The sequence below is a fragment of the Gracilinanus agilis genome, chromosome 3 (genome assembly GCF_016433145.1).
Source record: "Gracilinanus agilis isolate LMUSP501 chromosome 3, AgileGrace, whole genome shotgun sequence".
Lineage (NCBI taxonomy): Eukaryota > Metazoa > Chordata > Mammalia > Didelphimorphia > Didelphidae > Gracilinanus > Gracilinanus agilis.
Genome location: NC_058132.1, coordinates 487,456,172 through 487,481,680, shown reverse-complemented (window position 1 = coordinate 487,481,680; position 25,509 = coordinate 487,456,172). Strand labels below are relative to the sequence as shown.

General features: G+C 36.7%; 1 protein-coding gene across 8 annotated transcripts in view; it reads left to right on the top strand.

Moving 5' to 3' along the window:
• Positions 1-23,107, top strand: part of INPP4A (inositol polyphosphate-4-phosphatase type I A) — an 85,910-nt gene extending 62,803 nt beyond the window's left edge. For 6 of the 8 annotated variants that reach the window (XM_044670424.1, XM_044670421.1, XM_044670417.1 and 3 more), the window contains 2 exons: positions 9,286-9,440; positions 22,864-23,107. In XM_044670424.1, the coding sequence (XP_044526359.1) occupies positions 9,286-9,440; positions 22,864-22,996 (288 nt within the window). In that variant the 3' untranslated portion in view covers positions 22,997-23,107. Of the gene's footprint in view, positions 1-9,285; positions 9,441-15,848; positions 16,030-22,863 lie in introns of those variants that run through there. The other 2 variants (XM_044670420.1, XM_044670419.1) reach the window with 1 other exon arrangement.
• Positions 23,108-25,509: the final 2,402 nt, after the last annotated feature.

The window sequence follows — 25,509 nt, the reverse complement described above, 5'->3', positions numbered from 1 at the left end:
TATATACACAATAGGTCTCATCCACTAGTGTCCCAGCCCTTCCCCACCCTCACTGCATCACATAGGATATCATCATGGAGACCAACATGTTCATATCAATTAAATCTTTTCATGTGTTACCTTTCTGTTCATATTCTAGAAGTAACTTCTCAGTTTATTCTTCTAGTTTTAGTGCTGTGGCTGTATATAATGTTCTCCTGGTTCTACTTATTTCACTGTTCATTATCTCATCTGGTTCTTTCTAGGTTTTTTAAAACTCAGTTTTTTCATCTTTTCTTATGGCAAAGTAGTATTGTGTCATAATCATATACCACAATTTGTTTAGCCATTTTTCAATTGATGAATGTCCCCTCAGTTTTCAGTTCTTTGCCACCCCAAAGAGAGCTGCTATAAATATTTTGGAATATATAAGTTCTTTTCCTCTTTCCCCAATCAGACTTAACAGTCAAGTTGCTGGGTATAAGGGTATACATAGTTTTATAACTCTTTAGGTATCATTTCAAATTGCTCTCCAGAGTAGTTGGATCAATTCACAACTCGACCAATTGTTTCATTAGTGTCCTTATTTTTCAACATCCCTTCTAGCATTTGTCACTTTACCCTTTTGTCATTTTAGTCAGTCTCTTGGGTATGAGGTGATATCTCAGAATTGTTCTGGTTTGTATTTCTCTAATCATATGGCTTTGATTTATTTATCTGAAAATTGTATCTCTTACCCATTTATCAATTGGGGGAATGGCTCTTATTCTTATTTATTTGACAAAATTCACTATGTATTTTATTTATTTTTCATTTTAGCAAATATTTATTAATCTACTACACTGTACTAGACATTGTGCTAGGTTTGGGGAATACAAGACAAAAAGAAATGCTGGGGTTTTTCCCCCTCAATAATTCTATTTTATTTTTACCAATTATATGTAATAGGAAATTTCCACATAAGTTTTACAGAATTAGATGATTCCCTTCCTCCCTCCTCCTTCCTGTAGCTTGCAAACAATTCAATCTGGGTTATACATGTATTATTACATAAAACATTTCCATATTGTTCATTTTTGTGAGTAATTTTATAAACTAAATCACTATATATTAGATATAAGACTTCTATCTGAGGGGCTGTCTATTAAAATTAAAATTTTTTCCCAGTTTTCTGCTTTCCTTCTAATCTTGACAGCATTTGTTTATACAAAAACATTTCAGTTTACTGTATTAAAATTTATCCCTTTTATGTTTCACAATGCTTTTCATCTCTTGTTGCCTCATTAATTCCTCTACTCTCCATAAATCTTATTCTTTTAAAAATGTTTTGATAACTATTTCAGTATCATTAGTTTCCATTGTAATCCTATGCATTTGATCTTATTTATTTAAAAGTATTATTCTGAGAAGGAATCTGTAGGTACCACCTGCTTACCAAAGGGGTCCATGACCCAAAAAAAGATGAATAACCTTCATTGAGGGACTTGAAACTATCAGTCCCCAGTTCTCCAGTGTTCACTAAATGAGACTCCCTTCCTTTTTAGAGAAAGGGATTCCAGAATCTGTTTCAATGACTCATTCTAATGTTTGATCAGCTTTTGCTTTTGAGGAAGTTCTTTTTTTTCCTATCATTTCTGGCCCTTTTAATGTTTCTCTACCTTCTTGTTCAGTTTCCAGCATCATGATTAATATAAATGTCCTTTATATCAAATGAGATCATTTTTATAGAGTGCTTATGAACACAGACCTGGTACACATAGAAGATATTTAATAAATATTTGTTGCCTTCTTTTCTTCCCTTTATATACTTTGAAAACTACTTTCGGAGGATGTAATTCTAATTTTACACCTAATCTCATTAAGAGCTAATGTTTTAATTTGATCATCTTTATATCCTCTGGAAACTCTTTCCTCCTATGTTAATCTCATTTACTGATATATATGCATTTGCAACTTTATGTTTGTTTTCCCCTCAATAACTAAAATAGATTGTGCTTTTATCATCTGAACTTCATTTTCATAAGAATTGGGTCTATCCATCCAACCCAGTATTCTTCCTCAGAGATGCCAAAGGATATGTGTGTGTATGCCCACACCAGTTCATGCATATCTGTATATAAATACACACACATACACACACACACACACACACACACACTCTCTCTCTCTCTCTCTCTCTCTCTCTCTCTTTCTCTCTCTCTCTCTCTCTCTTAAACTCTTTCCTTCTGTCTTGGAATCAATACTAGCTATAGGTTCCAAGGGAGAAGAGTGGTAAGGGCTTGGCAATTGGGGTTAAGTGACTTGCCCATGGTCACACAGCTAGGAAGTTTCTGAGGCCAGATTTTACCCAGGATCTCCTGTCTCTGGGTCTGGCTCTCAATCCACTGAACCACCCAACTGCCCCTCAAAGGACATTTTTTGAGAAGTATACTTGGCTTGGAAAGTTAGGAATGTACCTTTGGAGGGGCAGCTAGGTGGCACAGTGGATAAAGTGCCAAGCCTAGAGTTGGGAAGACCTGGGTTCAAATCTTGCCTCAGACACTTCCTGGTTTTTTGACTCTGGGGAAGTCACTTAACACTGATTTCCTAGACCAGTGGTTCCCAAACTTTTTTGGCCTACCACCCCCTTTCCAGAAAAAATATTACTTAGCGCCCCTGGAAATTAATTTTAAAAAAATTTAATAGCAATTAATAGGAAAGATAAATGCATCTGTGGCCATCACCGCTCCCCTGGATCACTGCAGCACCCACAAGGGGGCGGTAGCGCCCACTTTGGGAATCACTGGCCTAGACCTTGTCCTTCCATCTTAGAGTTGTTAATAGAATAGAAAGTAAGGATTAAAAAAAAAAATGAAAAGAAAAAGAAATGCACTCTTGGAGTTCTTAATAGGGACTGAACCAGTGATTTCATTGGTATAAGGAGCTCAGGTAAAGAAACTCCCTCTATTTGATGCAGGCTTGCACCTTCTACTCACAGAGAGTTGCCTTAGAGCACTGAGAAATTAAGGGACTTGCTCAGGGTCACACGATTAGTATGTTGGAGGCTTAGGTCTTGAACCAACTCTTCCTGGTTTCCTGGATATCTTAGGAACCTGAATAACTGATAATAGTTTTTAGTCCATCATAATTGATCATTGTGTCATATTTCTGTTACTGTACACATTGTTTCTCCTAGTCCTGCTCACTTCACTTTGCATCAGTTCATATAAGTCTTTTAAGATTTTTCTGAATTCAAACTGTTTGTTATTTCTTATTTGGCACAATAATATTCCACTATAATCACATACTACAACTTGTTCAGTCATTCCCCAAATGATGGACAATCCCTCAATTTTCAATTCTTTGCCATTACAAAAAGAATTGCAAAAAATATTTTGGTACCAATCAGTCCTCTTCCCTTATCTCTGATCTCTTTGATATATAGACCCAGTATTGGTATTGCTGGATCAAAGGATATGCAGAGTTTTATGTCCCTTTATAGTGTGGTTCCATATTGTTCTCCAGAATGATTATTTCAGTTCATGGTTCTATCAACAGTGTCCCAATTTTCTCACATCTCCTCCAGCATTTATCGTTTTCCTTTTTAGTCATGTTAGCCAATAAGTTCAAGGTGATATCTTAAAATTGTTTTAATTCACATTTCTCAAATCAAAAATTGTTTGGAGCATTTTTTCATAGGACTATAAAGATTTTTAATATCTTCCTTTGAGAACTGCCTGATCATATCCTTTGACAGTTTTTTCAATTGGAAAATGCTTTGTATTCTTAAAAATTTGACTCAGTTCTCTATATATTTGAGAAATAAAGCTTTTGTTAGAGAAATTTGCTATGAAAATTACTTTCCAAATTTTGTTGTTGTTTCCCTTCTACCCTTGGTTGCATTGGTTTTGTTTGTACAAACCCTTTTTAATTTAATGTAATCAAAATTATCCATTTCATTTTTTGTAATGTTCTCTATGTCTTGTTTGGTCATAAATTCTTCCCTTATCCATAAGTCTGACAAGCCATGTTCCCCTAATTTGTTCATGGTGTCACCCTTTATTTCTAGATCAAGTATCAGTTTTCTTGGTACTTAATTTAGAACATGCCCTGTCCTCACCATTTTAATAATACTTCTAATAACTAGCTCATTGTCTTAATTCCAATGTCTTCACAGACTCTTATAGTTGGAAGTGATCTAGCCCTAAACAGGAATCTTTTCTGCAATAGACCCACCATTAGTCTTTACTCGAAGACTCTAGTGATGGAGAACCCATTATCTCCCAAGTCAGCCCATTCTGGTTTGGGGCAATGCTAGGAAATTTTTTATTATTATAAGCTTAAATCTATCTTTCTGCCGTTTACAGCCCCATCTCTACCCATTCTGTCCTCTGAGGCTGTGCAGAACTAGTCTCATCCCTCCTCCGTATGGCAGTCCTTTAAATACTTAAACAATCATCACCCTCTCAGACCCCCAACCTAGACTTCTTTCCCTCAGGCTCAACATTCTTGGTGCCTTCAGCTGAAGGCATGATTGTCAGCCCCCTCATCATCCTGATTCTTTTCCTAGACATTTTGTAGCTTGTTAATGTTTATTAAAATATGTTATGTCAAACTAAACCTGATATTCCAGCTAACTTGAGGAAAAGACTTTTTACTTCCCTTATTCTATTTAATTCAGCCAAAGTCCTCACGAACTTTTTTTTTTTTTGGCTTGCATGTCACTCTACAAAATAATATTGAATTTGTGGGTCCAGTAGGGTAGCCAGGTATTTTTCATAGAAATGATTGTCTAGCCATGCTTCCATCATCCTATACTATATTTCTGTTGTTTTTAATCTAAGGTAGGATTTTACACTTATCTTTATTGAATTTCATGTATTACACTTGGCACATATATATATATGCATATATATATGTCTATATGCCATTGTATTGTGTTAGCAAACACCTGGGAATAGCCTTGATACTCATCATTGAGGGGAATGGCTAAAGTTGGATGGTCCATCAGTGTAATAGATTAGTATGCCAAAAGAAACAATGAAAAGAGAAGCATAGGAAATATGATGCAGAGTAAAATTATTAAGAACTGAGAAAATGTATAACCACAGTAATGTAAATGTCAAGAAGAGAAATTTAAACTAGACACTGGGAAATTATTGCCTCAGGGGTAGAACATCATGTCTGGAGTCAGGAAGACTTAATTTCTGAATTCAAATTTGGCCTCATAAACCAGCAGTGTGACCCTGAGCTTAACCCTTAACACTTAACCCTGTCTGCTGCAGTTGTCTCACCTGTAAAATGGGAGAAGGAAATGGTAAACTGCTTCAGTATCTTTGACAAGAAAACACCAAATGGGATCATGAAGTCAGACATGACAGGACAACTGAACAACAACAAAATTTTGTCCCCCCAAAAGAGATTTGATAAGGTACCTCTCTCCCTCTTTTTTTTTTTTTCTGAGATGGGGGACTCTCCACGTGGGATACTACAGATCTTGTCAGACTTTTTTGATCTATTAGCTTTGCTAAGTTTTTTTCCCTTCTTTCTTTGTCATGTCAGTAAAATCCCTTCTCATCGAATGTTTACTTTAAAAGCCACAAATTAACATTATCTATACTATGTTAGAGTTGTATTTATTTTGTTAGGCATTTAACATTTACATTTTAATCTGGTTCAGGAGGCACTCCCAGGCTGACATCTCTGTTATAAGAGATGCTTTTCTTGAAAAAGGTTAGTCAGTAAATAAGAATTGAGTGTCTACTATGTGCCAGGATTTGTGCTGAATACCAGAGATGGTATTTACTTTGTTAGTGTGGAGATTAAAATTAATATACAAGAACTAAGTACTATATTTAATAAAGTTTTATTAATAATAACCAAAGTAAGAGACCTAGCTATTCAGCTGGCTCGCCAGAGCAAAAGAGAAAGAGGGGAGGAGTTACAGAACTTATAAAGCAATAACATGACCAGGCAAACGTGGAGGCGCAGGAGAGATTAAAGGGAGTTTGGGGGACTTATGAGGGATGAAGTCCAAGGTTCAAAATCTCCATTTATACATTAGACTCTAACTGTACTGTAGCTGTAGTATTTTCCTTATCTACTAATCACATTAACCTGTCAAAAAATGAAAATGTGATTCGTCAGGCATGATGAATCATCATTAAAGCAGCCTAACTGTTAGTGGTGATCACCACCTTGTTCCTTTGTTCTGTCATGTCTGACTGGTGGGCTCTTGTGTCCCCCCAAGCTCATATCCATGGCTTCCAGGATGCTATTTCCCTACCTCACCCTCTGCCGTCTTCTCCTTTTCCCTTCAGTCTTGCCCAACATTAGGTCTTTTCCAATGACTCCTGTCTTCTCATTATGTGACCAACATATGGAAGCTTTAGCAGAAGGATTTGACCATCCAATGAACGGCCTGTATTAATTTCTTTAAGTATTAACTGATTTAGCCTCGTTGCCATGGCAGGGCCTCTTGAAAGTTGTTTCCAGCACCACCATGAAGCCTCCATTCTGTGGCACTCGGCTTTCCGTAGGGTCCATCTCTCACGGCCATCCTGAGAAAACCTCCGCTTTGACCAGAGGGCCTTTGCCGGTGAGGTGACGTCTCTAGTACGCGGTCCATGTTTGTCATAGCTTTCCTTCTGAGGAGCAGGCGCCTCCGCTCCTGGCTGCTTCGAGTTTGGAGCCCAAGAGTATAAATTGGGCCCTGCTTCCATTTCTTCTCCCACTGCTTGCCAGGAAGTGATGGGACCACTTTTAAAGATCTTAGTTTTTTTCATGTAAAGCTTTTCTCCCAAGAGCCTTCTTAATTCTTTTTCCTTTCAGTCTTCTGAGTGGCATCATTTGTATGTCTGAGATTCTTGACATTTCAACTCTGGCAGCCTTAAATTACAGCTTTTGATTTATCCATGCTGCAATTTCACATTGTACTCTGCATATAAGTTGAATTCTAAATGCTTATACACCAATGATGAGCAAACTACGGCCTGCAGGCCAGATGCGGCCCCCTGAAATGTTCTCTTCAGCCACCCAACATTATTCCTAATCTGACGAATACAATGAGTAGGATACAATACAATGAAACTTTGAAAGAGTTGCCTTAGAAACAGACTGACATTTCCTTTCCTTTGGCCCCCTCTTTAAAAAGTTTGCCCATCACTGTCATGCACCATTCCTTTAATAATGTATTCAAGCCTTTGTATCCAAGTCCATTTCACCAGTCTAACGTATGAATAGTCTGTCATCTTCCCCTTTTGGACATCAGGACATTTGCCTGTTAGTAGTCTGGTGGACCTTTTCCTGTCATTCCAAGGTTTTTAGAAATTACTGACAAATATTCAGCGACCATATAGGATCCTGGAGTTAGTGCCGGATGGGGCTCAGTGATTACCTAATCTAAATCTCTTCACATAGTGGAAAAATTGGACATTTTGGTGCAGTAGAAAGGACACCAAGACTGGAGTCAGTAGACCAATTTTGGCCAGAACACTTTTAAGCTCTTTGGATGTTCATTTCTAATGTGTACAATAGTCATATATGACCCCAAAATAACTTGTCCAAAGTCGCAGTTAGCAGGAGAACTTGAATTTAAACTCATTTCTTCTAACTCCAGATCTCTAAGTCTTTCCACTATATCCTTCTTGACTCACACATATGCCAGATACTTTAGTACACTAGGAACTAATGCCACATCAACACCTTAGATCCATTTTACTTTTTAAAGTTGGCTTGTTTGGTTTAGTGGAACAGGCATTGGATTTGAAATCAGAAAAACCTGGTGTAGATCCCAGTACTTTTTTTTTTATTTAAATTTTATTTTTTAAAATACTTCTCCATGTTTACATGACTCATTTTCTTTCCCTCCCTTCTTCCCTCCCCTCTCCCTTTAGCCAATAAGCAATTCTACTGGGATAAATCCCAGTTCTGCCCACCTATTTAGTTGTGAGACCTTGAACAAACTAATTAGCCTTCATTTCTCTTGGCTTCTTTTTCTTCATCTATAAAGCAAGGATTAGATTAGATTATCATGATATTAGGTGAAATTATGTTAGGTTATATTATTATAAGCTCCTTAAGGGCTGAGACTATCTTTTACCACTTTGTATTTCCCCAGCACTTGGCATGGTATCTGGTCAGAACTGATGCTTAATAAATGTTTATTGATTAACCAGTTGATAATAATGCCTGCATTTTACAGCATTGTTTTGAAGCAAGGTTTTACAAACCAAAGAATGATCTTCTTAAATGTCAGTAGCTATTATTGTGGTTCTAATATTTCACCACCAGAGAAAGCCCTTCTCTGTTGCCTTATTGGGAAATGGAAGTGAATTCTAGTTTCTCAGAATCAGTGGAATGCACTTCTAGCATTCTAGCAGGCCATACTGAAATAAACAAGCTTTGCATATGGCTGGTCACAAACTGTGTGTTTGTCCTATGGAGATCACCCTAGCTTAAAAAAAAAGAAAGCCATCACCAGAAAAACAGAAAAGCCTTGCAATGATTTTTTTTTTAAGCCATAGCAACTCACAAAGACAGACTTATGCCAGGAAGGTATTTTGGAGTACCTACACTGATGAAAAGAACCCATCCTTAAAGTTTTTAATTATAATTTTAAACTCTTATTTCATTATTTTAGTTATTTAATTAAATTGTTTTGAATTTCATTAATAATTTTATTTCTTTATTTTTAATTATTGCTTGTATTAAATGTACTTCTCTCCTCTCCTCTTCCCTCTTCTCTCTTCTCTCTTCCCTTACTTAGGTTAAGAACCTTTACTTAGGTCATAGAATCAATACCATATGTAGGTTCCAAGGCAGAAGAGTGGTAAGGGCTGGGCATTTGGGGTTAAGTGACTTGCCCAAGATCACAAAGCTAGAGAGTGTCAGAGGCCAGATTTGAACTTAGGACCTCCTGTCTCTAGGTCTGACTCTCAATCCACTGAGCCACCCAGCTGCCCCATAGTATTTCTTATATTACATATATCATTATGGGAGGGAAAAATTCAATTGGAAAGTAGAATACAGAGAAAAAAAAGGGGTGGTACAGAGAAAAGAGCCTTAAATATGGAGTCAGGAGACCTGAGATAACATCCTGGCTTCTCAGAGCCTCATTTTCTCATCTGTAAAATGGGGGAGAGGGACTAAATGACCTCTAACATCTCTTCTATTTCTGAATTTATAATCTAATTAGTTTTGCAGGTTTTTCCATTTTTCTTTTGTTCTTAATTAGGTTGGTTTTCTAACCTTTGGGATCAGAATATCTTTCAAACTGTAACAAGTACTTCCTATGTATTTTTTAAAAATCTGTCTTCTCATTCCTAGGTGTGCCGAAGACTCAATGGAGTCCGATTTACCAGCTGCAAGAGTGCCAAGGACAGGACAGCTATGTCCGTGACTCTGGAGCAATGTCTGATCCTGCAGCACGAACATGGAATGGCTCCCCAGGTCTTCACCCAGGCTCTGGATTGCATGAGGAGGTTAGTCTCAGTGCCCTCTGGTCCTTTACTCCTAATTCAGGATCTGTGTAAACTGCAGATAAGTGGTTGTCTTTTTATAAGCCTATCATTGCTTTTTAGAAAAGAAATCGTTGTTGGGGAGGTTTTGCTTTTTTTTAATAAATTTTTTGGATATAGGTTTCCTTAAATAGCCTCAGGAAATCCCAACTCTGTTGTCTTTAACCTGTCATCACCATCATTTCCCTCATATAAAATATACTTATCTCCAGAGCAGAGGTGTCAATCAGTAAATATTTATTAAGCACCTACTGTGTGCCAGGCCAGGTGGCACAGTGAAATCAGGTGGACTCGTCTTCATCCAGCCTCAGACATTTAATAGTTGTGTGACCCTGGGCAAGTCACTTAACCTGTTTTCCTCATTTTCCTCATTTGTAAATGAGCTGGAGTAGAAAGCAGCAAACCACTCCAGTATCTTTGCCAAGAAAACCCCCAATGGGGTCACAAAGAGTCAGATGCCACTGAAATGACTCAACAGTTAAATACATGTGCCAAGCACTGTGCTAAGCACCGGGGGCTCCCCGACCTACATGCTGCTAAACCAGATTAATATGGAATTGGGAAAGTAAATAAAACAAATTAAAATACAGTAAAATATAGTGTAAATAGGTGGTTTTCTAAGTTAATGAGCACCCCACAGGAATCCTCCTAGACTGCCTGTATGCATGTAGAATATATACAATGAATCCTTATCTCTAGTGTAGGCCTGATTTCTGTTGTTCTCATCCCTGCTCTGGGCCCTGGGGGAGTGGAAAGGGCCCTTCATTCACAATGGAGACAACCTAGGTTTTAGGTCTGGCCCTGCAGGTTACTTATCTGCAAGGCCTTGAGTGAATCACTTAATTTCTCTTGACCTCAGTTTCCTCATCTATAAAATGAGGGAGCTGGACTGTTCTAATGGTACTTCCAGCTCTAGATAATAGGATTCTTTGAAGAGAAATATTTACATGATCATGTTTGACCTTATTAAAAAGTCCTTATACTATCTCAGTATGCAGAGCTAAACTCGAGTTTTGCTCTAGTCGATAAGATGAAAATCACAGGACAGTCAGAGAAGGGCCTTAAATGCCATTCCCAGCGCAGCGTTCCAGGCCAGCTCCCGCTTTGAAAGTGGCGTGGCCTGTGGGATTCCTCGCTCCCTGCCCTGGGGCCGTGGGGGCTTCTGGCTTGGGTGGTCTGGTCAGCCCGAGAGCGTCTCGTCTCTCCTCGGCAGGGTTTTACGGTCTTATTATGAAGGCTCCCTATCTGCAGGTTGCATTGGTCTGCTACGCTTCCCCATAGACGTTCGACACAATTTGCTTTTATGGGCAAAGTGTCCGAATGAATGTTTCCCAACAGCAATCCAACTCCATCACAACCTGTCAGTGTGCCGTTGTCACATCCTCTTAACAGTGTTCTGTATTCCGAAGCAGCAAATGTGTCTGACAGACGAAATACTGTATTTTAATCAGATCTGTTTACTGTCGTTCAATGCCTTGTTTCAAGCACTGCTGGAAAGCTCCTTATTTCACATACCAAAAGAAAGGATAAGAAATAAGTTTTTAGTCTTTTATTCAATGTAGTTCAACAATGCTGTTGAGTCCTGTTTCCAACATTCACTCCTATTGAATGTACTGTATTGTTTGTCTTCTCACCAAATTCTCTAAAGTGTCCAATTCTCTTATCCTTTCTGTATGTTTCTGCTATTTGACCCTTTCACAATATTCAGATGCATAAAGAAGGTGTATGAGCTGCTGCCTCTTACTATTAGTCCCTTTTCTTCATTATTTTATTCTTAGAATGAATTGGAATAGAATTCATTTTAGTCTTCATTTGTCCTTTCCCCTCTTCCCTCTGTACTTATATGCTCTCTTGTCTTCCTCCTCTTTCTCTCCTCCCCTTCTCCTTCTCTTTCTCCTCCTCTTCCTCCTTCTTTTCCCCCTTTCTTCTTCTCTTCCTCATCTCCTTCTCTTTCTCCTCCTCCTCTTTCTCCTCCTTCTCTTTCTCCTTCTTTTCCCCCCTTTTCCTCATCTCCTTCTCCTCCTTTTCCTTTTTTCCTCCTCCACTTCCCCTTTTTCTCTCTTATTCCTTTTCCCTCTTAATCTATTTCTCTTCCCCTCCTCCTTTCCTCTTAAGTATTTCTTACATGGATCAAAACCCTGAGATTAGTAAGATGTAAGGGGTCTAGAGAGAAAGGTTAAGTATGAATGCCATAAAAACATAAGTTTATTTCCAGAATTGTTTCCAGAATCCTGCCACCCCAAATTCAGGATACTGTGAAATTACAGCACCACAGTTAACAAAAGAATGTCCCATGCACATGAGTGTTACATTATTTCAATGGCAGATACCTTCTAAAGCAACAAACCTTCTTCCGTCTGGCCCCTCATTTAGAAAACAACTCCTTATAACAGAGCATCTTATTTTTGGAATGAAATCTTAAAACATTATTTCTATTTTCCTAAAATTTGTATGTGACCCTGTCTCAAGTTTGGCCCATTTTTCTAGTATTCCAGGATCAGTCATAAGACATAAGACCAAGGTAGAAACACAGGTTTGCAATAAAAAGACATTTGAATCAACACAAAACCTCCAGCTCTGTTTCACCAACATTAGGCACCTTTGACAAGAGCTGAGCACTTCAATGTCTTCATTTTAAACATTGTAGAATGAAGACTGTGGGTGGTTTAAGCCTCTAACCAGAATATAACTTCGGTGAATATCTCTTCTTTTGTTCAGCTCCCAGACAAGATTGCTTACTTAGAGTTTCATCCTCATTTAATTAACCAAGAATAAGACCATTGTACTCTGCTTATACCAGCTAGCAATATGTTATTTATTTTAGACAGTGAGGAAGCTGTAAAAGAAAAGAGGGGAAATTTGGGTACTTTTTGTTTGTCTAATCTTTGACTTTAGGCAACAGAACGGGCTTTGAGTGAATTGCATTATTGACAGATAGAACCATAACTAAGTCAGATTTGTTGAAATCCTGAAAGAATTCCTCTAAAATATCAGTTTGACTAAGCTGCCAACAAGCAAGTCTTTTCATGGTGCAATATGAAAAATGCCTCAATTGGGATAAAATGTAAACTTTGTTACAAAATACTACTCTGTGCCCCTCAGGCAAATCAGAGAGACCCCCTATAGTGTGCACTTTTTTTGCCCCATAGCCAAACACAGGTATATACATATACATCTGTGCAGTCTTGTGCACACACGCACATACACACATACTTTGTCTTGCTTTGAATTTCTTAAGACTTAAAGGCTTCCAAAGTCTAATAGTAAAATTTCACTATAGCCACAGCATATTAAATTGGAGGGTTTTCTTTTTAAAAGGAAGCCTATATTCACTTCTTGGCATTCAGTCCCTTATGAGTGTGATATTTTTAACTAGTACTAAACATTTCAGGGCTACAGTATTAAGTCACTGAAGGTCATACATGATTTCAACTCCTGTGTTTCAATTCACATGACAGAAATTCTTGTTATTAAAAATTCATTATAAAAAAGATTCAAATTGTATTCCAATACAAATCGAACTGAGTAATCTCTGAGGTCCTTTTCCCACTCTTGAAATTCTGTGAATCTTCCACTCTTGTAAAGTTATTCAGTAGATTGTACCTACTCCTTAAAAATCACACAAATCTATCCACTGGGTCAGGCATAAAGGGTGACAAGGTAGAGCTGCCGTCGGGATGAGTCTGTCTTTAACTTTCTGGCTTCGATGGTGGCTAAAGGAGGAGAGTCAAGAGATAAAGACTTTGTAGCCACAGCCTACAGTGACTGGAAGCTCATTTTGGCTAATAGCACAAATCTGATACGATTTAATTTTACACATCATATATACAGTATACAGTATATAATACTGCATACATATGCACACATATATGTTCTTTGGATTTATCTCTTGCATCTTCTTCATGCTGGGAGAAAGAGGAAAAAAGTCTCCTTAATGGATTAAAGTTTTAGACATAGAGCCCCCACAGTTAGAGCCATTTAAAATGGAAGTGGATTGTTTCAGGAGGCAGTGATTTCCCTATCATTGATGACCTAAAGTGCTGGCAGAGACTCAGTGGCTAATTGTCAGGGATATTTTAAAGGGTAGAGAGTTATTTATTCATACATGTTCTTACACTGCCAAAGGTCCCTTTCAATTCTGAAACTGAGATTCTTCTTTCTATGGTGTCAAACACTCAGCATGAAGCCCAAGTGTGGCCAGAACTATATTAAAAATAAAATTAGAAAATATTTAATAAAATAAAGATAGAAAAAACATAGATAACATTTCATTTTAAAACTAAATCAATATGCAGTCTGCAAGGATCCTAATGTATGGATGAGCATTTTCCCACTCCTCTATCTATTCCCTTTATATTTGATTTTGACACCATGATGTTTCTGATGGAAACAAAGGGCAGAACTAGGTAGAAGCTGGAACTAATACAGCTTCCACAAGGTCTCCAGGAGGAATATAGGAGAAGTCATTGAAAGGAGAAAGGTTTTAGAACAGAGCAACCAAATCAGAATTGTCCTTCCTTCTCAGAGCTAGACAGTCAGTTCTTTAACTTCCAGGATACACCTGGAAAATAGGAAGTGTCCTTTCTCTTCCTAAGCACCAGGTAGTCCTGTTTAATGAGGAAGAGGAGTAGCCAAGAAAAAGGCTGGCTTCTCTAAGTTTCAGGCTGGCCTTGGGAGAGGCGTTAACCTGTGAGGACCAGGACTGAGCCCCACCACCAGTGGCACTCTGGGGCCATGGCCACTACCTAGTCATAGTCAACTGGAGCTCTGACTTACAGTTGAGCTCCAAGTGACTGAAACCCAACCAGGAGCATAGAAGTGGCACCGTGACAGCAGGAGCTTCACTGAGGCATCTGTTCTCTCTCAATCTGTCTATGGGATGTCTCAGAAGAGCTCTCTCCTTCTGCCTTTCCCCCCAGAACCACACCCCCTTCCCCCTCTCTGTTGTGGGCCCACACAATAGGGCTAGAATTGCCTCCAGACCAGCAGATTTCTAATGCAGATGCCATAAAGGAGGCCTCTGTGGATTCTGGATTATTAATATTTCATCTCAGGCCTTTGAGGCAAGAGGCCTCAGATATGGTTTGAAGTTCCCAAGAATGTCTCTGGCTCCAACTTAGGAACATCTCAGATGAGCCATCCTCAGACTTGGCTCATCTGCTTGCCAAGGCCCCTTTACTATGCAGTAGGCTTCAAGGATTATTTCTTTTTTTGAGATCATGAGGCCAGAAGCTATAGAAAGTGATTCTTAGTGGGCCTCCAAACACACTGAGACTCCATTATAGCTCTTTTAGCATTCAGAAGAGGCGATGATCCAAACTGAAGAAGTTCACAGAATTTCTGAGTCTGATGGAACCTTAAACACAATTCAGTGTCACCCAGAGCTACACACCTTTTGTGTGTATCCTGAACTCCTTTGGAAGCCTGTTGATCTTTTCTTGGAATGAAATTTTTAAAGATACAAAATAAAATACATAGGTCTAGAAGGGAAATTAATTATATCGATATAACTATCAAAATGTTTCTAAAACAACAAGTTCAGAGACCCCTGGTTAAGAACACCCTGATCTAACCCATACCTGAAAAGCTTAGATAATTTCCCCGGCATCTAAGCATTAGAAGAGATGCCAGAGATGATCGAGTCCAGCCCAGCCCATTCGTGTTTTTTTCTGGAGAATGTCTAGGGGAAGGCCCTGGGCAATAGAAGCAGACCCATGGCTTGTGTCCTCACTGTGGCTTCACACAGCCATCTCCCCTCCACCCCGAATGTACGATCCATGCGTTTGGTTCAATGTGGATAGCCTGTGAGGTAAATTAACCCTGCAATGAAAGTGTCATCCTCTATAGTTAACCAAGGCAGCGTTAGCTAATCAAATGCACCTCCCCATGCTGACGTCTATGTGAGAGGGTTAAATGCTACAATGGTTATTCATGTTCAGATTACTGTTCAGAGCTCCATTTTTTGCAGCATGTGGAAGCATGGCAAGACAGCATGGAATTTTGCTTGGCCAATTAAGAGACAGGTGAACATGGAAAACCATTCTTATTCAACCTACATGTGTTTATTTTCAGTAGACTACAGTACTTTTTCTTATTTTTCTCTTTATTCTCTTTCTCTTTCCTATTTTTCTTGTAATTGTGCTGGTTTTATTTTGGCCTTTTCTTTTACACTTCCTTCCCATATACCATTTTTCCTTTCTGTTGTGGTTTCTTTAATATTTTTCCATCTCATTTTTTGGTTCTCCTATATTTTATACATTCATTGCATGATTTTTTTTCCTCACCTTCCTCCCTGTTTCCTCCATCCCCCTTTTTGTTTTCTCTTTTCCATTTTTCTTTTTTTCCTTCTTCCAAACTCTTTCCTTTTCACAGCATTGGAACACGGGAGGTAGTCACCCAGAAGAACTTGAGTGGTTTGGTGCCCATCCGAGATTTCAGACTAGATCCCAGCCTCCTCTACTCCATTCCTTTATTAGCTCTGAGCCCCAATTTACTGATTGTGTGGCTGTTTCTGAGCATTGCATACCTGGTGGCCAAATTCCGTTGCAAATGAAGATCAGTTTAAAAATAATAATAATTAAGTTATAAAGAAAAAAAGTCCTAGAATATGTATCACCACCTTATTAACTAGCTGGACAGAAGGAATGTGTCAAAGCGTTGTCTGCCAAGAAATATATTATGCCTTACAGTTTGACATTTTTATTGTACTGAACTGTAAATACCCATCAAATTATTTTATTCAGAGGATCTGTATTGAAATTTTTAAATTGATTATTCTGCTTTCAGTGCTTGTAACATTCTTACAGTGCCCTGTTGCCTCGTAATGTAGCCGGCCTGAAGATCAGTTACGCTTACCAAATATTTCTCTTACCTTCAGATTTAAACGTATTTGTCATCTATATGCTTCGTGTTCCCTGTTTCATGTATCCCAGAGAAAGGAACTCTTGTCTGAAAAGAATTTGTATCTTTTATATACTCTTTAAGTGTATGCTGGCCTTTCCTTTACTTTCGAAGAGGATTGATTAAAAAAAAGAAAAATAGATGGGGTTTATAACTGTTTGTTTAGAGATGCCTATCTAATAGGATGTATATTCTCTGCTTTCATTTCAAAGCATAGTCCCCAAGTTAAAGTAGCAAACAGTTTGCAGAGCCATAACTTTTTTCCTTGTGCATGTCTCAACTTTTCTGACTTAGCTTATCATGGAGTTGTGTTTATGACAGTATACTGTATCACACCAAAACACATGAAAATTTGGTGTTACTGCTACATATGACTTTTTATTCTTTTTAACCATTCTTAAGAATTCATTAAAGGGATTACAGGAATTTGAGTATATAGTAGCTGAGCATATTGGCTTTTCAAGATCTCTTTGTCCCAGAAATAGCATTCTTTTATTAAATATTGCATCTTTGATTCCATATTAAACTCAGAAACCTTATTTTCTCACAGAAAACTAAATATGATAACATTCAGAAATCCAGGAAAGTTTGTCCTGGCTCATTCTTGGTTCCTGAATTCTCTGAATATTTAACAAGCAAATGCCAGCCACAGAAATATACTCTGGTTTTTGTTCTTAATTTATTATCCTTAGTTTTAACATATGCAGTATTCTTAAAGTTAAATTGCTTTTTACCTTATTATTCACTTGTTGCAGAAGATTTATTATATCTTTGTTAATGTAAAGTACAAATAAACAAAACACCAACAGTAAAAAGGGACAGCTTGGGAGGGGGAAACTAAAGTCCTACATTCTGAAAGTGTTATGGTTTTTGTTGTAATGATTTTTTAAAAACCAACATCTCAATGGTTTCCCTCCCCCAGAACCAATGAATTTGTATAATATCTTTACCAAGACTATGCAGGGGTATTACTCTCAGACTCTGCTTGGGTAATCAAATTGGTTCTTCACCAGTTTTGAAAATTTGGAATGAACTGAGAGAAAAAATTTAAAACAAATAAAAGAAACTTGCTTCCTCCCAACATTTAAGATTCTCAGAATTTGCTCAAGGGCTTCTCTGATTGAATATTGTGTCCTGGCCTCAAATTTTTTATGGTTCATATAAACAAACAGTACTGAACAGCAAGCCCACAGACTCAAGGGCAGACATTCTGGAAGGAATACCTCTGCCACATACCCTAGGACTTGTGCCTTCATTTTTAATCCCTTCTGTCCCCTGCACCCCAAAACTCCTAGAGTTCTGTATCTACAATCTACAGTTAGAAGTTTTCAGCTTCTCCAAAATGGTGTCACACATGCAATGCTTTGCTGTCTTCTTTTAACAACAAGTGAGATTTGAGATCTAAATATAGTCCACTGAAAAAGCTGGCCATGTCGGAAGATGCTGTGTATAACTCTTTTTTTACGGCAAATAATCAGTTCTTTAAAAAAATAGTTAAATGGAGCAGAATGTGAAGAATGAACAAATCATGCCTCTTCCTTTGAATCTTAAATTCAGAGGAATATAAGTAAATCTGTTCTCCTGCTTCCAGGCAGAACTTGAGCCATTAGCTCAACCATTCTAGACAGATTTTTTTGAACAGGGCACAGAAGGATTGATTCTTCATCCTCACCCAGTAATCTCTACTATAGACAGATGCTTTCTTGTGGCTAACCTAAGTCGCATATGCTACAGCTGGTCGCCATGTTCCTGGCTAAATGCACTTTCTTTCCTTCAACTAAATATATTGAATACTTACTATGTGCAATAATAGAAGAATCCTATATGTATGGATGTATATGAATTTTAAAAAGAAATGTTCTGTATTCAAAGATGGCCCCATTGACAATGTTATGTACTGCATTGGACCTGCATCATCAGTAGGCCTTAATGTTTGATTCATGAATACTGATGACAGTTCATTTGCACAATTCTCCTCTTCCCCTGCCCCCAGGTAATCTGCTCCCTGGCCCACTGGTACCCCAGATGAGGCCGGTATGGGTGGAGGTGGAAGTTGTTTATCATGTGACCTGCAGAGAGCCGGTATATTTCTTTGTGTCCCTCATTTTCTGAGCATATTCTCATGGAACTGATCACCCATGTCTGTGTGTGTGTGATGGATGAGCTTTCATGGGGACTGGGTCACAGGAGAATGAAGCTTTTCCGCTGAAACTCAGGACACAGAATATATTTCTGAGGATATCATTTAAAAGAATTGTAGATGTGGACAGGATCTCATGAGTTTATATTTAATGTTCCTTTGTATTACAAGTGTACAGCAATGAAACATAAAAGCATTGTATCTCTTTTCCTTGAATTATCCAATAAAGTAGCTGCAACCTCCCTTGATGTTAGAAAGTTCTTCCTAATATATACCCAAATGAAATAATGTATGTTAAGCACTTTGCAAAACTTTAAGTCACTATACAAATGTCTTATTTCTTATTGTCCTTACTGCGGTCATGGAAAAAGACATCAAGAAGCTAGAGAGAGATAGTTAGATTGAGAGAGACAGAAAGAGAAAAAGAGACAGAGGATTATAGAAGAAAAGAGGGAGTTAATAATTTTGCATTCATTTTTTATATTGACTTTAAGATATAATAATGTCAGGGACAAGATTAAGGGCAATATTTGACATTCATGTTTATTTCTCTGTTTCTCAGGGAACCCTAAACAAGGTTTAGAAGGGAAATCTTTTTCTTCAATAATAACACAAAATGGTTTCCTACTCATTCTTTTTACAAATTAGTTAGCAACTTTATATCCCCTGCCCTCGTCCAGATGAAGATAGGTATTCTTAAATAGAAAGAATAACCCACTTTGTCTTTTCTCTAAACAAAACCTCCACTCCCTTAAAAAAGACTTCATTCCTCCTTTGACACATAAATAATTATTTCTGAGCTATCTGAAATAATAAAATTGATCTGAATGAATTCTGGAGTGACAGGTTCCGTTAATTTTCATTTTCACTTTACAATCTTTTGCATGTATAGCCAATTATTTCCTTAAATTGAGTTGATATCTTTGTGTTTATATCCTGATTTCTCCTTTTTAAATGGACAGATTTGAAAAGGAGACAAAGGGAAAAAAATTATCATTATGTTTTATTGATGTAGAAGAAGATCTTTTGACTTGGGAGTAGTTTAAATTGTTGAGTCCATACATTTGGGGCCTTTTACATGTGTGTGTGAGAGGGAAGCACATTCATTGCCCTTTAAAAATTCAACACCTTGGATTAAGCTCCTTAGATAAATTTTGCTTAAGGATAAAATATTAACTACTCTGATAGAAGGGCACAATAATTAGCAGATTCATGGATTATCCTTCAATTTCAAAGACTGAATAACATAATAATTTATTTGCTCCCAGCATTATATGACAAGTTGAGTGTAGGCTAAGATACATGAGATCCAAACACATTTCATGGAATCATAGAATTACAAGATAACAATAATATTAGCTAACTTTTATATAGTACTTTAAGGCCTACATGTGTTATCTCATTTGATCCCCACAACAATTGTATGCAGTAGGCATTATTCTTAACAACACTTAACAGGATAGGAAGGGACAGCAGAATTCATCTAGTTCAGCCCCAGACTGAAGCATTAATACCTCTAATAAGTGCTCCTATATGGCCTTCATTTAAAGGCTGTCAAGGAATTCATTGCTTCTTCTTATTTGAAAGCTCTTATTGCTGGTTAATTCTTCCTAGCAGGGAGCCAAAATTTGCCTCTGTAATTTCTACCCATCCAGCTTAGTTCTGTCTTTCTGTGACCAAGAACAAGCTAACTGCTCAAACATGGCAGTTCATTAAATATTTGAAGACAATGATTATGTCCTCCTCCTCCCTCCTCTCCTCAAGTCCAGGATAGATATCTCCATTTCCTTTGACTGAACCACATATGACCATGGTTTTAAATAGCTACACTATCTGTTTGCCCTCTTTTTTAGACACCTTTTAATTTATCAATATTCTTTTATAAATATATTGATCAAAACTGGACATACTACTCCAAATGGAATAAAAGGGTTAGGGTGTGTATGGGCTAGTGGTATCTGAAGTCATAAAACCTGGATTTACTGCTTACCTCTGTATGACCTTGGACAATATTTTCTTTTTTTTACTTTTTTTTTTTTTGGTAAAACATTAGCTGTTCAGTTAGATGGCTTCTGAGGACCCTTCCGATCTAGGTATATTGTCCTGTTATGAAATAGCTGGGGTAAAATACAATGGGACTTAAGACTCTCCCTTATTCTTTTCTGTACTTCCAGTAATACTAGAAATTGAATATTACCACAATTTAAATTCACATTTTTAATGTATTAAATTGTAATGAAATTAAATTTTGAATTTTAAATTACATAAGAAAATATCTAGTTAGCTAAGAGAATGGAGAAGCAATTGGTATAATGGAAAAAATAACACTTGGAGTTAAGAGGACTTAATAGTCAATATAAACTTTACCAATTCTTTGTGACTTTGAATGCGTCACTTAATGTGAAGTTTAATTTCCTATTTGTAAAATGCAGGGTTTAGACTGCGTTATTTCAAAAGTCTAAATCCAAAAAACAAAAAAACAGTGGTTATGTATAGTTTTATAGCCCTTTGGGCATAGATCCAGATTGCTCTCCAGAGTGGTTGAATCAGTTTTACAACTCCACCAACAATCAAAACAAGTTTTTGAATGTTCAGAAAATTGTTTTTACATGTAATTGGGGAAAAATCAAAGGTCTAAATCTAGAATCTTGCTAATTATTCTTCCTTGATAACATAATTTGAAATGTAGCTATGACAGTTTTTGAGATAGGTACATGTTTGGAATATACTTCTGCATATGTTCATGTTTAGATATTTTGCCTATTAAAAGAAAATTCCCAAAGATTTAAAGAAATCTAATCACAATATATAATCAGTGGTGTTATGTTAGATGCAAGTATATTTTTGCTAATTATAAAATAGAACAGAAAATAAGCAATTATTTCTAGAGAATCTTTGACTATATTGTTCAGATATATTGTGGGCCTTGGGGCCCTTTTCAGTTCAATAAATACCTGATAAGTGCAAAGCACTAATAAGAAATATCATATCTTAACTATTTTAAATACTTAGTGACTAGCAAGTAGCAAATATTAAAAACATTTCCTGACTTTTGAATAAAATACTATAATTCTGCCAGAAATATTTTGCATTTGGCTGTTTAATATTTAATATAATAGGAATGATTTCTATTCTGAGCTTTTCCAGTTTACATTTTGAACTATTACCATATTCATTCTTTTAAAAAAAAACTTAGGAAAGGAGGAAAAGACATAAGAACATTTTAGAAAGCTATTTACTTTGCTTAAAATCTTTGAAGAATCCTATTTTCTTGATAACTACAAATTTTACATATCATCAAGGGCAATTTTGTAATGAATTTGATAACTAGCTGATTTAATATCTAACTTAGGGTAGTATGAAAACAAAGCTATGCTGTACAAGAGGACAGTATGGTGGGGAAATTATATCATTTGTATTTTGAACAGCTTTTACCTCTTTTTGTATGTGTCTACATAGGAAAATTTCCCCAGAAATTCCCAAAATTATCCCAGTTTTCATAATAAAGAATTGGTGGCCTAATAGATAAGGCGTTCTCAGTATTTGCTAAGACAGTATGTATTATATAGTATGGCATCTCTCCAAGAACCAATGCTGGAGAGGAAATCAAAGGGCCAAGTTTCTGGGAAGGGCATGGTGTGGCTCTGTCTCCAAGTTTTTGCCCCCACTTTCTTGCTTGGTGAAAGAGCCTGCCATGAACTACTTCTTGGGGAATCTCTGTTCTTAATAGCCATGTAGACACAACTGTATAATGCATGGAAACACTCAGATCACTTTGCACTCCAAGCAACTGATTCCACAGCCAAAATAACTGACATTAATGCTGTTGGTTGATTTTTTTCAATTGTATCATTTTGATGCATGTCAGATTCATTTGAAGGAAAAGTATCATTTTCTGTTATACATAACCAACAAAGATAGTTATTGTTAAAGTAGAGGGAACATTATCATTCTTTTGAAACTTTTATTCTAAGATAAGCCATTAAGAAATTTAGCTTATCAGAACAGCTTTCAAGCTATTTCTTAGAAAACTATATATGACAGGAGGCCATCAAAGTATCTTAGCCAATAAATCCTGAAATACATGAGACCATCATTTTTTTTTAAATATCCGAACTTTCTTCTACTTAGATACACTGCTGCTTTTTGCATCCATTTATGTGCTTTGTAATTCCATTGTTTGAATATTTAGTATTTAGAGTTGCAAATGATTCAAGCATCCATTTAAAATAACTAGTTCTTCTTTTACTGCTATGAAAATAACCAATTCATTTCATCTTAGTTTAAGTCTCTTTTTTTTTCCTTTTTTACTGCTGTCATTTTTTGTGCTTGTTTTTTTTTCCCTAGTGAGGGTTGTCGGCGAGAAAATACAATGAAGAATGTTGGATGTCGCAAGTATGCATTTAATTCCCTGCAGCTGAAGGCTTTCCCAAGGCATTACAGGCCACCAGAAGGAACATATGGAAAAGTTGAAACATAAATATACTGTGTCCTCTAATTAGCTGTTACACAATATATGTGGGTACACTCTAGTTGAATTCTTCATGAAGACCAGAATTTTTTTTTGGAACATTTCACCCTAGATTCTATTGAGCATGTTATCTTATTGCATTGGAATCAGTAGGAAAGAATGTTTTGGCGCAGTAGTTTATGTAGTGATGACTGCCCCTTTAAATAGCCTTCGGTCCCATGTGAGCTACACAAATACCATGAGATCATTCCCTGTATTCAACAGCTAGATATATCCAGGATGCTAAAGGATTTTTATAAATGGCCACTTAGGTAGCTGTTTCACATAACAACCTTTACTATTAAGTTGATTTAAGATTGAGTTTTTCATCATACTGTATTTTTAAAAATTAGAAAATAATAAAGTAATTGGAACTGGGGCAACCCAATATACATATTGACAGAATTGGACAAAATCAATTGTAACTTCAGGAAAATAAGCTCACCCGAACTGTGAAGCAAAAGGAAATAGCCAAGATGATTTGGCCTTTGTGTAATTCTGCTTGTAAAACAAAGTTGATATCTCATTATACTAGCCTTGCTAGGTTTCAAAAACACGGAAGATTTTTCCAGGTATTCTTATGTGATTGCACTTTATTGGAAGGTAACAACTGCCAACTATACTGAAATATACTGAAATTCCATAGTCTATTTCAACAGCTGTGTGTATTGATGAGTTTTTTTAATCAGCCTTGCAAGTTAAAAAACAGCAACATCAAATATTAAATAGCTCTCCTCTTTTCCATCCTTGAACTCATTGCTCGTACTCATTGTTAGAATTCCACTTTCAACAGTGTACACAAAACTCCATTGGACTCGATTAAAATTCTGTGCATCAACAGCCAAAAAGAGGCATTTTTACATAACTGCCAAACCAACATTCTGAAGTGCATATTTACAATTTCATGAAGCAAATGTTATCAATATTTGAATGAAGTAAATCGAAATATTTCTGGAGCTATCCTTTCAAGGGTTTGCTTATTCTTTTACCCCTTTACTAAACTTATTCTTTTTTTTTTAAAGGCATAAACTCTGACCATATTGCAATGTCTTTGAAATGCCTTTTATCCAATTCATGAGAATTCTTAATGTATTTTCCTCTTTTGCCAGTTATATATTACATGAGGTAGCCAGCAACTATTGAGCCAGTTGAGTCTATCTCCTTCCAATCTCCTGTTTTTTCTTCCCTCAAAGACTTGGGAATTGAAATAATTTGTGCTCAAACCATAGTAAAACATTTCAGGACCTTTTAAAAGCATGAGACTTTCCCAACTCATTATTTCAAGGCAGGTTGAAAATTGGAAGCTAAAGAACTGACTGTTTATTTCCTGTAAGGAAATAATGAATATGATGGTTCATAGAGTTTTGTTCTTGTTTCATTTTTGTAGGAATGCTTGTGCGTGTGTGTTTCATCAGTTCTGTTAAATCATGATTGTCTTAGAGATGTTCTTTGGGTAAATTGTTCTTAAAATTATATTGAAATTTTTGGCCCATTCTTAACATTACCTAAATTTGGTGTGTATAAATTATTCTGTATTACTTAAAAGGATATTAAGATGTCCATGTACATTTTACTTGAGGCTTTTAATATAACTATAGAATGAAAACCATGAAAAAGGTCATTGATTTGAAATTACTCATGTCTAAAATCTTAGGAAATATATTTCCACCTTTTGCCTTTCTTTTCTCCAGAAATTACTCTTTGAAATATATGGCTATGTTTCATATATGTTGTATGTTTATTTACAAAATAAAGGTAATAGAATAATCATATGTATATATACATATATACATACATACATATACAAATATATGTATACCAAAATTTAAAATCTGGCAGAATTGTTTGGCTTCTGCTAGCAATGGGTATCAAGACAGCCACCAATAATGAAGAGGGGGCCTTTGAGCTAGACTTCAGAAATACTTCTTAGGGCTGTTCGTTTCAGCAGTGGTGAAGACAAAAGAAGAAAAACTTTCCATTTTTTGTATCTTTTCTGTGATACCATACCCACAGCAAGGTCAGCATGAAGTTGGCAATAAATCTTTGTTGCCAGTATTTCTTGGCATTTACATGTTGAGCTGTTCAAATCCAGACAAGATTTCCACAAGGCTAATATACCTTTTCACTCTGTATCACTCCATGGCACTTTTTGAGTATTTCATCCATATTGTACAATTTTAACCTTTTCTTTCTTCTCCTTAGATTCTCTCACCCAGGTTTTTGTTATGTACTTCAATAATAGTTTTGCCATTTTAAGGAATCTTGTATGTATTCTTTCAAAACTCTTTTGTGTGTCTGAAGATGTTTTCACAGTGGAGTCTCTCCTAATGCTGTTTCACACAAATAAGTGACAACCCAGGACAGGCTTTGTACGTAGCTCTCTTTTTGGAATAGTTGTCTTGAGTTCTTCAGGCATACTCAGAGTTTGCCACTCGGAATGGTGGGACCTCAGTGAGCCTCCAAAGCTTGGTCAGTCACCCCGG